Raw genomic sequence first — 14697 nt, forward strand, 5'->3', positions numbered from 1 at the left:
GGACCCCAGATGGACAGAGGACTCCCAGGATGGAATAGGGGACCCCAGGATGGACAGAGGGACCCCCAGGATGGAAAAAGGGACCCCCAGGATGGACAGAGGGACCCCCAGGATGGACAGGGGACCCCAGGATGGATATTGGGGACCCCAGGATGGACTAGAGGGACTCCCAGATGGACATAGGGACCCCCAGGATGGATCTGGGGACCCCCAGGATGGACAGAGGGGACCCCAGGATGGACAGAGGGACCCCAGGATGGACAGAGAGACCCCAGGATGGATTTGGGGACCCCCAGAATGGATTTGGGACCCCCAGGATGGATTTGGGGACCCCAGGACAGATTTGGGCCCCCCAGGATGGATTTGGGGACCCCAGGATGGATTTGGGGACCCCAGGATGGATTTGGGGACTCCCAGGACGGATTTGGGGACCCCCAGAATGGATTCAGGGACCCCAGGATGGATTTAGGGACCCTCAGGACAGATCTGGGGACCCCCAGGATGGATTTGGGGACCCCAGGATGGATTTGGGGACTCCAGGATGGATTTGGGGACTCCCAGGATGGATTTGGGGACCACAGGATGGATTTAGGGACCCCCAGGATGGATTTAGGGACCCCCAGGATGGACTATGGGGACCCCAGGATGGATTTAGGGACTCCCAGGATGGATTTGCAGGGACCCCAGGATGGATTAGAGGACTCCCAGGATGGATTTGGAGGACCCCCAGAGATGGACAGATTGGGGACCCTCAGGATGGATTTGGGGACCCCCAGATGGATTCAGAGGGACCCCAGGATGGACATGGGACCCCCAGGATGGATCTGAGGACCCCCAGGATGGACAAAAGAACCCCCAGGATGGGCATGGGACCCCCATGACGGACACAGAGACCCCCAGGATGGACAGAGGGACCCCCAGGACAGACAGGGGTGACCCCCAGGATGGACATGGGACCCTCCAGGATGAGACTAGAGGACCCCAGGATGGACATGAGGACCCTAGGCACAGGACCCCCAGGATGGACAGAGGGCCCCCAGGACAGCCAGGGGTGACCCCCAGGACAGACAGGGGACCCCCAGGATGGACATGGGACCCCCAGGACAGACAGGGGTGACCCCCAGGACAGCCAGGGGTGACCCCCAGATGGACATGGGACCCCCAGGATGGACAGAGGGACCCCAGGACAGCCAGGGGTGACCCCCAGGACAGCCAGGGGTGACCCCCAAATGGACAGAGGGACCCCCAGGACAGCCAGGGGTGACCCCAGGACAGACAGAGGTGACCCCCAGGACGGACAGAGGGACCCCCAGGATGGACATGGGACCCTCCAGGACCCCCAGGATGTACATGGGACCCCCAGGATGGACAGAGGGACCCCCAGGACAGCCAGGGGTGACCCCCAGGACAGACAGAGGTGACCCCCAGGACAGCCAGGGGTGACCCCCAGATGGACATGAGACCCCCAGATGGACAAAGGGACCCCCAGGACAGCCAGGGGTGACCCCCAGGACAGCCAGGTGTGACCCCCAGGACAGCCAGGTGTGACCCCCAGGTGGACACAGGGACCCCCAGGATGGAGAGAGGGACCCCCAGGACAGACAAAGGGACCCCCAGATGGACATGGAACCCCCATGATGGACATGGGACCCCCAGGACAGCCAGGGGTGACCCCCAGGATGGACAGAGGGACCCCCAGGATGGACACAGGGACCCCCAGGAGAGCCAGGGGTGACCCCCAGGACAACCAGGTGTGACCCCCAGGACAGCCAGGGGTGACCCCCAGGACAGTCAGGGGTGACCCCAGGACAGCCAGGGGTGACCCCCAGATGGACATGGGACCCCCAGGACAGCCAGGTGTGACCCCCAGATGGACATGAGACCCCCAGATGGACAAAGGGACCCCCAGGATGGATGTGGGACCCCCAGGACAGCCAGGTGTGACCCCCAGGCCAGCCAGGTGTGCCCCCCCCCATCCCAGCCCCCTGCCCTCACCTTGTAGATGGCGCTGGCCCTGCCCATGGCTCCGGGGGTGCCGGTGTAGTTGAAGAGGGTGACGTTGCCCTCGCTCAGCCCGTAGGTCTCCACGATCCTCAGGGGCCCGAAGCGCCCCTGGAAGCTCCTCCAGACGTCGGGCCGGAGCCCCGAGCCCACGGCCAGGCGGAGCCCGTGCTGCCGCTCCCCGGGGCGCTGAGGGACCACCAACACCTCCCCAAAATCTGGGGGGGCCAAAGAACCCACCCTCGACCCCAAAGAACCCACCCCCACCTTCAAAAACCCCCCCGTGCTGCCGCTCCCCGGGCGCTCAGGACCACCAGACACCTCCCCAAAATCTGAGGGGCCAAAGAACCCACCCTCGAGCCCTAAAGAACCCACCCCGGCTCCAAAGAACCCCGTGCTGCCGCTCATGGGCGCTGTGGGACCACCGGAACTCCCCAAAATCTGAGGAGACCCCCGAAATCTCGGGGCCAAAGAACCCACCCCGGCTCCAAAGAACCCCCCCAGTGCCGCTCCCCGGGGCGCTGAGGGACCACCAGCAACTCCCCAAAATCTGAGGAACCCCCCGAAACTGGGGGGCCAAAGAACCCACCCCCAGCTCCAAAGAACCCCCCCAGCTCCAAAGCCACCCAGTGCCGCTCCTCGGGGTGCTGGGGACCACCGGCACCTCCCCAAAATCTGGGGACTCTGAAATCTGGGGGCCAAAGAACCCACCCCAGCTCCAAAGAACCCCCAGCCCAAAGAACCCACCCTGGCTCCAAGGGCCCCCGTGCGCGCTCCCAGGGCTGGGACCACCGCACTCTGGGGACTCCCAAAATCTGGGGGGTCCAAAGAACCCACCCCAGCTCCAAAGAACTCCAGTGCGCTCCCGGGGCACTGCGACCACCGGCACCTCCCCAAAATCTGGGACCCCGAAACTGGGGTCCAAAGAACCCACCCCTGGCTCCAAAGAACCCACCCCCGGCTCCAAAGACCCCCCAGCTCCAAAGACCCCCTCGTGGTGCTGCGGGACCACCGGCACCTCCCAAAATCTGGGAGTCCAAAGAACCCCCCCAGCTCCAAAGGACCCACCCCAGCTCCAAAGAACCCACCCAGCTCCAAGAACCCCCGGCTCCGAAGACCCCCTAGGCGCTGCTGGGACCACCGGCACCTCCCAAAATCTGGGGCCAAAGCACCCACCCTGGCTCCAAAGAACCCCAGCTCCAAAACCCGCTCCAAAGAACCCCCGTGCTGCCGCTCCTCGGGCGCTGCAGGACCACCGCACTCTGGGACCCCAAAATCTAGGGGCCAAAGAACCCCCACTGCCGCTTCCCTGGGCGCTAAGGGACCACCTGGCACCTCTCCAAAATCTGGGGTCCAAAGAACCCACCCCCAGCTCCAAAGAACCCACCCACCTCCAAAGATCCACCTGCTCCAAGATTGCTGCCGCTCCCGGGCGCTGCGGACCACCGGCACCACTGGGGACCCCAAAATCTGGGGGTCCAAAGAGCCTACCCCCAGCTCCAAGAACCCCCGTGCTGCCGCCTCCGGGCGCTGCGGGACCACCAGCAACTCCTCTCAAAATCTGGGGGTCCAAAGAACCCACCCCGGCTCCAAAGAACCCCCTCAGCTCCAAGAACCACCCCCGGCTCCAAAGAACCCCTAGCTCCAAAGAACCCACCCTGGCTCCAAAGAACCCCCAGTGCCGCTCCCGGGCGCTGCGACCACCGGCACCTCTGGGGACCCCCGAAATCTGGGGGCCAAAGAACTCCACCCCAGCACGCTCCCTGGGCGCTGAGGACCACCAGCACCTCCCCAAAATCTGGGGGCCAAAGAACCCCCTAGCTCCAAAGAACCCACCCCAGCTCCAAAAACCCACTCCAAAGAACCCCCTGCTGCCGCTCCCGGGCGCGTGCGACCACCAGCACCTCCCCGAAATCTGGGGGTCCAAAGAACCCACCCTCGGCTCCAAAGAACCCCTGTGCTGCCGCTCCCGGGTGCTGCGGGACCACGGACACCTCCCAAAATCTGGGGACCCCCTAAACTGGGGCCAAAGAACCCACCCTGGCTCCAAAGAACTCCCCCAGCTCCAAAGAACCTGCACTCCAAAGAACCCCTGCTGCCACTCCCGGGCGCTGGGACCACCGGCAACTCCCCAAAATCTGGGGCCAAAGAACCCACCTCCAGCCTCCAAAGAACCACCTCGGCTCCAAAGAACCCCCTGGCTCCAAAGAACCCACCCTGCTCCAAAGAACCCCACCCCCAGCTCCAAAACCCACCCTCGGCCTCCAAAGAACCCCGGGTGCTGGCCGCTCCCGGGTGCTGCGGACCACCGGCACCTCCCCAAAATCTGGGACCCTGAAATCTGGGGCCAAAGAACCCACCCTCGGCTCCAAAGAACCCACCTCGGCTCCAAGACCCTCCGGGTGCTAAGTGGACCACCGGCACCTCTCCAAAATCTGGGGGCCAAAGAACCCAGCCCCCAGCTCCAAAACCCCGTGCTGCACGCCTCCCGGGCGCTGAGGGACCACCGGCACTCCCTCAAATCTGGGGGTCCAAAGAACCCACCGACCCCAAACCCACCGTCCAAAACCCCCGTGCCTGCCGCCCTCGGTGCGGACCACCAGCACCTCCCCAGAATCTGGGGCCAAAGAACCCACCCTGGGCTCCAAAGAACTCCCCCTGGCTCGCAAGAACCACCCCCAGCTCCAAAGAACCCCCAGTGCCGCTCCTCGGGCGCTGCGGGACCACCCAGCACCTCTGGGACCCCAAATCTGGGGGCCAAAGAACCCACCCTGGCTCCAAAGAACTCCCCCAGCTGCCAGCCTCCCGGGCGCTGTAGGACCACCGGCACTCCTCAAAATCTGGGGGTCCAAAGAACCCACCCTGACCCCAAAGAACCCACCCGGCTCCAAAGAACTCCAGCTGCCAGCTGCCCTCGGTGCTGGTGACCACCGACACCTCCCCAAAATCTGAGGAACCCCCGAGAGCTGGGGCCCAAAGAACCCACCCCAGCTCCAAAGAACCCCCTGTGCTGCTGCCTCGGGCGCTAGGACCACCGGCACCTCTCTCAAAATCTGGGGGTCCAAAGAACCCACCCCCGGCTCCAAAGAACCCTCCCAGCTCCAAAGAACACCTGACCCAGAGAACCCCCAGTGCTCCCCGCGCTGAGGACCACCGGCACTCTGGGACCCTCAAATCTGGGGGCCAGCAACCCACTCCTCGCTCCAAAGAACCCCACCGCCCAGCCTCTCAAAAACCCACCCTGGCTCCAAAAGCCCCCCAGTGCCACACTCCGGGCGTCTGCGGGACCACTGCACCGGACCACATCTGGGGACCACCCGAAATCTGGGGTCCAAAGAACCCATCCCCAGCTCCAAGGAACCCATCCCCTGGCTCCAAAGAACCTACCCCCCCAGTTCCAAAGAACCCCCCTACTGCTGCTCCCCGGGTGCTGTGGGACCACCCGCACCTCTGGGGACCCTGAAATCTGGGGGTGCAAAGAACCCACCCCCGGCTCCAAAGAACCCCCAGTGCCGCTTCCCGGCGCTGCGGGACCACCCGCACTCCTCAAAATCTGGGGGTCCAAAGAGCCCACCCCCGGCTCCAAAGAACCCACCCCCACCTCCAAAGAACCCCAGGGCACTGCGGGACCATCAGCACCTCTGGGGGACCCTCCGAAATCTGGGGGTCCAAAGAACCCACCCCCGGCTCCAAAGAACCCTGGAGCGCTGCAGGACCACTGGCACTCCCCAAAATCTGGGGGACCCCCCGAAATCTGGGGGTCCAAAGAACCCCCCCTGGATCCAAAAAACCCACCCTGGCTCCAAAAAACCCATCCCCCGGCTCCAAAGAACCCCGGGGCACTGTGGGACCACCGGCACCTCCCCAAAATCTGGGGGACTCCCCGAAATCTGGGGGTCCAAAGAACCCACCCCTGGCTCCAAAGACCCCATCCCCTGGCTCCAAAGAACCCCCTGCTGCTGCTCCGGGCGCGTGACCACCGGCACCTCCCTCAAAATCTGGGGGTCCAAAGAACCCACCCTCGGCCCCAAAGAACCCCCCCCCGGCTCCAAAAAACCCACCCCCAGCTCCAAAGAACCCCCCGTGCTGCCGCTCCCCGGGGCGCTGTGGGACCACCGGCACTCCCCAAAATCTGGGGGCCAAAGAACCCACCCTCGGCCCAAAGGTCCACCCCACCTCCAAAAACCTGCTCCAAAGAACCCCCAGTGCCGCTCCCCGGGGCGCTGCGGGACCACCGGCACCTCTGGGGGACCCCCCAAAATCTGGGGGACCCCCCGAAATCTGGGGGTCCAAAGAACCCACCCCAACACCGCTCCCCGGGGCGCTGCGGGACCACCGGCACCTCTGGGGGACCCCCTGAAATCTGGGGGGCCAAAGAACCCACCCCCAGCTCCAAAGAGCCCACCCTCGGCTCCAAGGAACCCCCCCAGTGCCGCTCCCCGGGGCGCTGCGGGACCACCAACACCTCCCCAGAATCTGGGGGGTCCAAAGAACCCACCCCCGGCTCCAAAACCCCCAGCACCCCTTTTTTCCCAATGTTTCCCCCCTTTCCCTGCAGACCTGGGGCTGGTTGACGAGGTACCGGCACAGCTCCCCGATGTACTGGAAGACGGTGACGCCCTCGGCCCGACAATCGTCCCAAAATGCGCTGGCCGAGAACTTCTCCCTCAGCACGCACGTGGCTCCTGGGGGATCCCGGGAAAAGGAGAGGGGGAAAAGGTGGATCATGGACCGGGGATGAGGGATCAGCCTGCAAATCTGGGTTACAGGGATTTCTTTCGGCTGAGTTTCGGGATTTTGGTTGAATTTCGGGATTTTGGTTGAGATTCAGGGATTTCGGCTGAATTTCGGGATTCTGGTTGAATTTCAGGGATTTCAGCTGAATTCGGGGATTTCAGCTGAATTTCAGGGTTTTCAGCTGAGATTCAGGGATTTCAGCTGAATTTTGGGGATTTCATTTGAATTTCAGGGATTTCAGCTGAATTTCAGGGATCCCTCCGTGGGTCCCGACCCCTCTCCCCGATCCCCCCGAGGGTCCCAGCCCCTCTCCCGATCCCACGGTCCCGACCCCTCTCCCCGATCCCCGGAGGTCCCACCCCCTCATCCTGATCCCCCGGGTTCTGACCTCTCTCCCCGATCCACCCGGGGTCCCGACCCCTCTCCCCAATCCCCCGAGGGTCCCAGCCTCTCTCCCGATTCCCCGGGGTTCCCAGCCCCCTCTCCCGATCCCCCGTGGGTCCCGGCCCCTCCTCCCCGATCCCCCGGGGTTCTGGCCCCTCCATCCCGATCCCCCGAGGGTCCCGGCCCTCTCTCCCGATCCTCGGGGTTCCAGCCCCTCTCCCGATCCCCGGGGTCCCAGCCCCTCTCCCCGATCCCCGGGGGTTCTGACCCCTCTCCCCGATCCCCGGGTCCGGCCCTCTCCCCGATCCCCGGGGTTCTGATCCCTCCATCCCCGATCCCCCGGGTGTCAGCCCTCTCCCCGATCCCCCAGGGTCCCAGCCCCCCTCCCCGATCCCCCGAGGGTCCCACCCCTCTCCCCCGATCCCCGGGGTCCCACCCTCTCCCGATCCCCTGAGGGTCCCAGCCTCTCCTGATCCCCAGGGGTCCCAGCCCCTCTCCCGATCCCCCGGGTCCCAGCCCTCTCCCCTGATCCCCCGGGGTTCTGACCCTCCATCCCCGATCCCCCGGGGTCCCAGCCCCTCCATCCCTGATCCCCGGGGGTCCCGGCCCCTCTCCCCGATCCCCTGTGGGTCCCAGCCCCTCTCCCCGATCCCCCGAGGGTCCCAGCCCCTCCTCCGATCCCCGAGGGTCCCAGTCCCTCTCCCCGATCCCCGTGGGTCCCAACCCTCTCTCCCCGATCCCCCCGAGGGTCCCAGTCCCTCTCCCCGATCCCCCGTGGGTCCTAGATCCCTCTCCCCGATCCCCCGTGGGTCCCAGCCCCTCTCCCGATCCCCCAGGGTTCTGACCCCTCTCCCCGATCCCCCGGGGTCCCAGCCCTCTCCCGATCCCCGTGGGTTCTGACCCCTCTCCCGATCCCCCGGGGTTCTGACCCTCTCCCCGATCCCCTGGGATCCCAGCCCCTCTCCCTGATCCCCGAGTTGGCCCCTCCATCCCGATCCCCGGGGTCGGTCCCTCTCCCCGATCCCAGTGGGTCCCAGCCCCTCTCCCGATCCCTCGAGGGTCCGGCCCCTCCATCCCCGATCCCCGTGGGTCCTGACCCCTCTCCCGATCCCCCGGGGTCCCAGGCCCTCTCCCTGATCCTCCGTGGGTCCCAGCCCCCCTCCCCCGATCCCGCTGGGTCCCAGCCTCTCTCCCGATCCCCCGTGGGTCCCAGCCCCTCTCCCTGACCCCCGGGGTCCCAGTCCTCTCCCGATCCCCGAGGGTCCCGGTCCCTCTCCCTGATCCCTGGGGTCCCAGCCCCTCTCCCCGATCCCCCGTGGGTCCCAGCCCCTCTCCCCGATCCCCCGTGGGTCCTGGCCCTCTCCCTCGATCCCCCGAGGGTCCAGGCCCCTCTCCCCGATCCCCCGAGGGTCCCGGCCCCTCTCCCTGATCCCCCGGGGTCCCAGTCCTCTCCCTGATCCCCTGTGGGTTCTGACCCCTCTCCCCGATCCCCCTGGGGGTCCCAGCCCCTCTCCCCGATCCCCCCGGGGGTTCCAACCCCTCTCCCCGATCCCCCCGAGGGTCCCGACCCCTCTCCCCGATCCCCCGGGGTCCCGCCCCTCTCCCTGATCCCCTGAGTCCCGACCCCTCCATCCCGATCCCCCGGAGGTCCAGCCCTCATCCTGATCCCCCGGGGTCCTGACCCCTCTCCCCGATCCCCGGGGTCCAGCCCCTCATCCTCGATCCTCGGGGTCCCAGCCCTCTCCCTGATCCCCTGTGGGTCCCGGCCCCTCTCCCCGATCCCCTGGGGTCCCAGCCCCTCTCCCTGATCCCCCGGGGGTTCCAGCCCTCCATCCCCGATCCCCCGGGTTCCCAGCCCTCTCCCCGATCCCCCGAGGGTCTCGGCCCTCTCCCGATCCCCTGGGGTCCCAGCCCCTCTCCCGATCCCCGGGGTTCCAACCCCTCCATCCCCGATCCCCCCGAGGGTCCCTATCCCCCCGGGGATCCCAGCCCCTCTCCCCGATCCCCCCGGGGGTCCCAGCCCCTCTCACCGATGCCGAGGCAGCCGATGACGCCCAGCAGGGCCCCGGCCATGTGGTAGAGGGGCAGTGCCAGGTACACAACGTCCCCTCTGGAGGCTCCCACCAGCTCGTAGAAGCTCAGGCACATCACCGACTTGAGGTGGGACACCCGGGCGGCTTTGGGGAGCCCTGGGAAGGGGGGCGCGGCGTTGAGACCCCCACCCACAACCCCACGATGCTCCCTTTCCCCCCTCCCCCCCCGGGCCGGCCCCACCGGTGGTGCCCGAGGTGAAGATGTACAGGCACGTCTCGTTCATGTCCCGGGGTCCCAAACGTCCTCGGGCTCCAGCTGGTCCGAGGCCTCATCCAGCAGCTCCTGCAGGGCCACGACCCCCGGCGGGTACGACCCCCGCCCAGCACCCACACGGCCACGCCGTCCTCGCGCAGCGTGGGCAGCAGCGGCTCCACCGACCCAAAAAGCTCTGGGGAAGGTGGGGAGGGAGGGAGGGACGGGGTCGTGAGGGGAATGAACAGCCTGCAATCCTCCATCCAGCCCTTAACGGCACCGATCGGCCCGGCCAGCCCCGTCCCGATGGGTGATCCCGTCATTCCCAGTCCCATCCCAGTCCCATCCCTGCTCCCCACAAACCTCCCGGTCTCCCTGTCCCGATGGGTGATCCCGCCATCCCCAGTCCCATCCCAGTCCCATCCCTGCTCCCCACAAACCTCCCGGTCCCGATGGGTGATCCCACCATCCCCAGTCCCATCCCTGCTCCCCACAAACCTCCCGGTCTCCCTGACCCCACCGATGGGTGATCCCCCCATCCCCAGTCCCATCCCAGTCCCATCCCTGCTCCCCACAGACTTCCCTGTCCCTCCCTGTCCCGATGGGTGATCCCGCCATCCCCAGTCCCATCCCTGCTCCCCACAAACTTCCCGGTCCCGATGGGTGATCCCGCCATTCCCAGTCCCATCCCTGCTCCCCACAGACTTCCCGGTCTCTCTGTCACCCCCGGGTGATCCCGCAATCCCAGTCCCATCCCAGTCCCATCCCTGCTCCCCACAAACCTCCCGGTCCCCTGTCCCGATGGGTGATCCCACCATCCCCAGTCCCATCCCTGCTCCCCACAAACCTCCCGATCTCCCCGTCCCGATGGGTGATCCCGCCATTCCCAGTCCCATCCCAGTCCCACCCCTGCTCCTCACAGACTTCCCGCTCTCCCTGTCCCGATGGGTGATCCCGCCATTCCCAGTCCCATCCCAGTCCCATCCCTGCTCCCCACAAACCTCCCGTCCTCGATGCCGGTGATCCCGCCATTCCCAGTCCCATTCCTGCTCCCCACAGACTTCCCGGTCTCCCTGTCCCCCCCGGGTGATCCCACCATCCCAGTCCCATCCCAATCCCATCCCTGCTCCCCACAAACCTCAGTCTCTCTGTCACCTCTTCCCGCTCCATCCCCGCTCCTCTCCCTGTATCCCCGGGGTCCCTCCCCGAATGCCTCCTCGGTGTCTCCAGCCCTTTTCCGCGGTGTCACTCCGTTACCCCCTTGGTCACCCCCGTGCCCCCAGACCTCTTTTCCTCCCGCATTCAGCTCCCTCTCTGCTCCCTGTGTATCTCTCGTGTCTCTTGTGTCCTCTGTATCTCTCTCTGTATCTCTCGTATCCTCATTGTCCCCTCGTGTATCTCTCGTCGTATCTCTGTATCTCCCTCGTGTATCCCTCGTGTATCTCTCGTGTCCCTCTCGTGTATCCCTCATGTATCTCCGTATCTCTCGTGTATCTCCTGTGTATCCCTGCACTCTCTGTATCTCTCGTATCTCTGTATCCCTCTGTGTTCCCTGTGTATCCCTCTCTGTATCTCTCTGTGTTCTCCCTGTATCCCTCTCTGTATCTCCCGTGTCTCTCGTATTCCCTGTGTATCCTCCGTGTCCCTCCCGTGTATCTCTCTGTATCCCTGTGTTCCTCCCTTTGTTCCTCTCGTGTATCCTCTCCGTGTCCTCCCTGTGTCTCTCGTGTATCCTCTCAGTATCTCTCCGTGTGTCTCTCGTGTATCTCTCTCGGTGTCCCTCTCTGTGTCTCCTGTGCCCTGTGTATCTCTCTCGTGTATCTCTCGTGTGTCCCCTGTCCGTGTCCCTTATCTCTGTGTATCGTCCTCATTCCCTCGTGTATCTCTCTCTGTATCTCTCTGTGTATCTCCCGTGTATCTCCCGTGTATGCCTCTCGTGTATCCCTCGTGTATCCCTCGTGTATCTCCCGTGTATCTCTTGTCCCCTCGTGTATCTCCTGTATTCCCCCGTGTATCCTGTCTCGTATCTCTGTATCTCCGTATCTCTCGTGTATCTCCCGTGTATCTCCCTCTCGTGTATCCCCTCGTGTATCTCCCTCTGTGTCCCCCTCGTGTATCCCGTATCTCGTGTATCTCCCGTGTATCTCGTGTATCCCCTACTTCGTGTATCCCCTGTATCTCTGTGTATCCCCTGTGTATCTCGTGTATCTCTCTGTCATCCTCTCGTGTATCCCTGTGTATCTCTGCGTCATCCCCTGTGGTCCCCCTCTGTATCCCCTCTGCTATCCCCCCTGTGTCCCCCTGTATCCCCCGTGTATCTCCGTGTATCTCTCTGTGTATCTCGCTCCCGTGCCCTCGTGTATCCCTCTGTATCTGCCCTATCTCTGTGTATCCCGTGTGTCTCCCTTGTGTCCCCTGTCCTCTGTATCCTCTGTATCTCTCTCGTGTATCCTCCCTCGTGTATCTCTCTGTATTCCTCTGTATCTCCCTCGTGTTCCTCTGTATCCTCTCTGTGTCCTCTCGTGTATCTCTGTGTATCTCTGCCCTCGCTGTATCCCTCTCGTAGTATTCCCTCTGTGTATCCCCCCTAGGTCCTCTCGTGTATTCCCCCGTCTCCCTGTGTACCTCGTCTATCCCTCGTGTATCCCCTGTGTTCCCCGTGTCCCTCTCCTCGTGTATCCCTCGTGTATCCCTCTCGTATCTCCCTGGTATCCCCCTATCCCTAGTGTCCCCCTGTGTACCTCCGTGTATCCCCTGTGTCCTCCTTGTCTCATGTATCCTCTCGTGTGCCCCTGTGTATCCCTCGTGTCTCCCTGTGTCCCCTGTCCCTCTGTGTATCTCCTCTCGTGTATCCCTCTCGTGTATCCTCCCATCCCGTATCTCTGTGTATTCCTCTCTATTTCTGTTGCCCTCTGTATCCTCTCTGTGTATCTCCTCGTGTATCTCTCATGTGTATCTCCTGTGTCCCTCTGTGTATCCCTCTCTGTCATCTCTGTGTGTATCCCCCTCTGTGTATCTCCCTGTGTATCCCTCGTTGTATCCCTCAGTGCTCATCCTCTCGTGTATCTCTCGTATCTCGTGTATCTCTCGATGTCCCTCTGTGTATCTCTCTGTGCTCCCTGTGTCCCTCTGTGTCCTCCTCAGTGCCTCTCTCGTGTACCCCTCGTATCCCCTGTGTATCCCTGTGTCCCCTGATATCTCTCCTTATCCTCTTTGTCCCCCTGTGTCCCTCCATCCCCCTGTGTCCCTCTCTATATCCTCCTCTTTGTCCTCTCTAGTATCCTCCTTCCTTGTCTCTCTTTCTCTCTGTGTCTCCTCTCTCTGTACTCTCTCTGTGCTCCTGTGCTCTTCTTGTCCCCTTCTCCTGTGCTCTCCTTGTCTCTTCGTGTCTCCTCTCTGTATCCCCTCTGTATTGCCCTCTGTTCTTTGTCTCTCGTATCCCTCTCTATGTCCTCTCTTTGTTCCCTCCGTGTCGTTCCCCTGTATCATCCTCTATATCCCCCTTTGTCTCTCTCGTGTCCCCTTTGTCCCCTCTCTTTGTCTCGTGTATCCCCTGTATCTCTCTCTGTGTCCCTCCTGTATTCCCCGTGTCCCCTCTTTGTCTCTCTCTGTGTCCTCTCTGTATCCTCTCTGCAGTATCCCCTCTCTTGTCTCCCTGTGTCTCCTGTGTCCTCCTTTCCTCTCTGTGTCCTCTCTTTGTCTCTATATCTCTCCCATATCTCTTTGTCCCTCTCTTCAGCTGTCGTGTCATGAGTATCGCTCTGCATCTGCAGTCTCTCAGGCAGTGCCGGAGCCTCTGCGGGTCTCAGCGCGGTTCCCAGGGAAGGCCGGGCGGGCTCCCGAGCGCGGCGAGCCCGGAACCATCCCCACACGAAGCGCTCTGTTGCCCACCAGGAGCCCCACGGTGTCCCTGGACCGGCGGGGCCTGCAGAGCCTGCAGCGCGTTCGCCACCCTGGCCACGGCCCGGGCCGCCCTGCCGAGGGGCTGCGACCCCCTGACCCTGCAGGAAGGGCCGGGCTGGCTGAGGCGGGCTAAGCTGCAGGAACCGAGCGACCACTGAGCCCCCTGGGCTTGCGCCCTGCCTCGCCTGCCGGCACTGAGCAGCCTGCGACGGCGAACGCCCAGGTCGGCCTCAGAGGTGCGGCTGCAGCCGCCGCTGCAGCGCCAGGCGGCCCCCGCGACCACCAGAGACCCCAGGGCCACCAGCGCCACCGGAGACCCCTGGCACAGACTCCCAGCAGCGACCCCAGCTGATCCCAGCGCTGCCGCCATCGCCCCCCTGCCTGCCCTCCCTCCCCCCCTTCCCTCCCTCCTTCCTCCTCCCCCCCTCCCTCCCTCCCCCCTCCCTCCCTCCTCCCCTTCCTCCTTCCTCTCCCTCCTCCTCCTTCTTCCTCCCTCCCTCCTCCTTCCTTCCTCCTTCCTCCTTCCTTCCTTCCCTCCTTCCTCTTCCTTCCTTCCTCCTCCCTCCTTCCTCCCTCCTTCCCTCCTTCCCTCCTTCCTCCCTCCCTCCTGACGGGGCGGACACGCCCACTTAGGCCACGCCCACATTTTTTGGGTCACGCCGATTCACTTCTTTGGTGGTCAGCGCCTCTTTTATTACGCCCACCGCGGTCACGAGCCTGCGGGACCCCTCTCCACGCGTGACATCCCCCTGATATCCCCTACGTTCCCGTGTCCACCCTCCCCTGACATCCCCCACGTCCCCAGCTCACTCCTGTCCCCTCTCTTTGACATCCCCCACGTCCCCCGTGCCTCTGCACCTCCCACGCACCCTGTTAGTGTCCCACGGACCCCCTTGTCCCTTCCACGCCCCCCAAGCTCCTATCCCCTCTTATCTCCTCTTCACGGGCTCCCCATGGCCAACTCCCCCGTGTCCCTCTCCCCTGTGTCCTCCCCATGTGTCCCCTGTCGCGGCCTCCTCAGTGCCCTCTCCAGTCCCCTCCTGTGTCCCCTCGTGTCCCCTCCCCGTGTCCCTCCTGTGTCCCCCCCCGTGTCCCCTCTCTCCGTGTCCTCCCTCCCTGTGTCCTCCTCGTCGTCCTCCCGTGTCCCCTCCCCGTGCAAGCCAACCCCTCGTGTCCCCCCTTCGCGGCCTCCCCTCGTGCTCCCTCCCTGTCCGCTCCCCTCGTGTCCTCCTCCCGTGTTCCTTTCCCTGTGTCTCTCTCGTGTCTCGTGTCTCTATGTTCCTCTCTGTGTCCTCTCGTGTTCTCTTCATGGGTTTCCTCGTGCTTCCTTTCCTTGTCTCTCTCGTGTCTCTCATTCCCTTTCCCTGTGTCTCCCTCTGTGTTCTC

The 14697-nt window shown here is 64.1% G+C and overlaps 1 protein-coding gene across 1 annotated transcript; it reads right to left on the reverse strand.

Annotated features, from left to right (window-relative positions):
• Positions 1 to 1995: 1995 nt before the first annotated feature.
• Positions 1996 to 9746, reverse strand: LOC126652467 (long-chain fatty acid transport protein 3-like; the record flags this gene model as incomplete). Its single annotated transcript, XM_050339220.1, is given in 6 exon segments — positions 1996 to 2190; positions 6562 to 6686; positions 9153 to 9311; positions 9397 to 9459; positions 9462 to 9527; positions 9530 to 9746. Coding segments are annotated over 6 exon segments (822 nt in total), but the record flags the coding sequence as incomplete, so codon positions are not given.
• Positions 9747 to 14697: the final 4951 nt, after the last annotated feature.

Source organism: Myiozetetes cayanensis, unplaced genomic scaffold (genome assembly GCF_022539395.1).
Source record: "Myiozetetes cayanensis isolate MyiCay16 unplaced genomic scaffold, myiCay2020 scf886, whole genome shotgun sequence".
Classification (NCBI taxonomy): domain Eukaryota; kingdom Metazoa; phylum Chordata; class Aves; order Passeriformes; family Tyrannidae; genus Myiozetetes; species Myiozetetes cayanensis.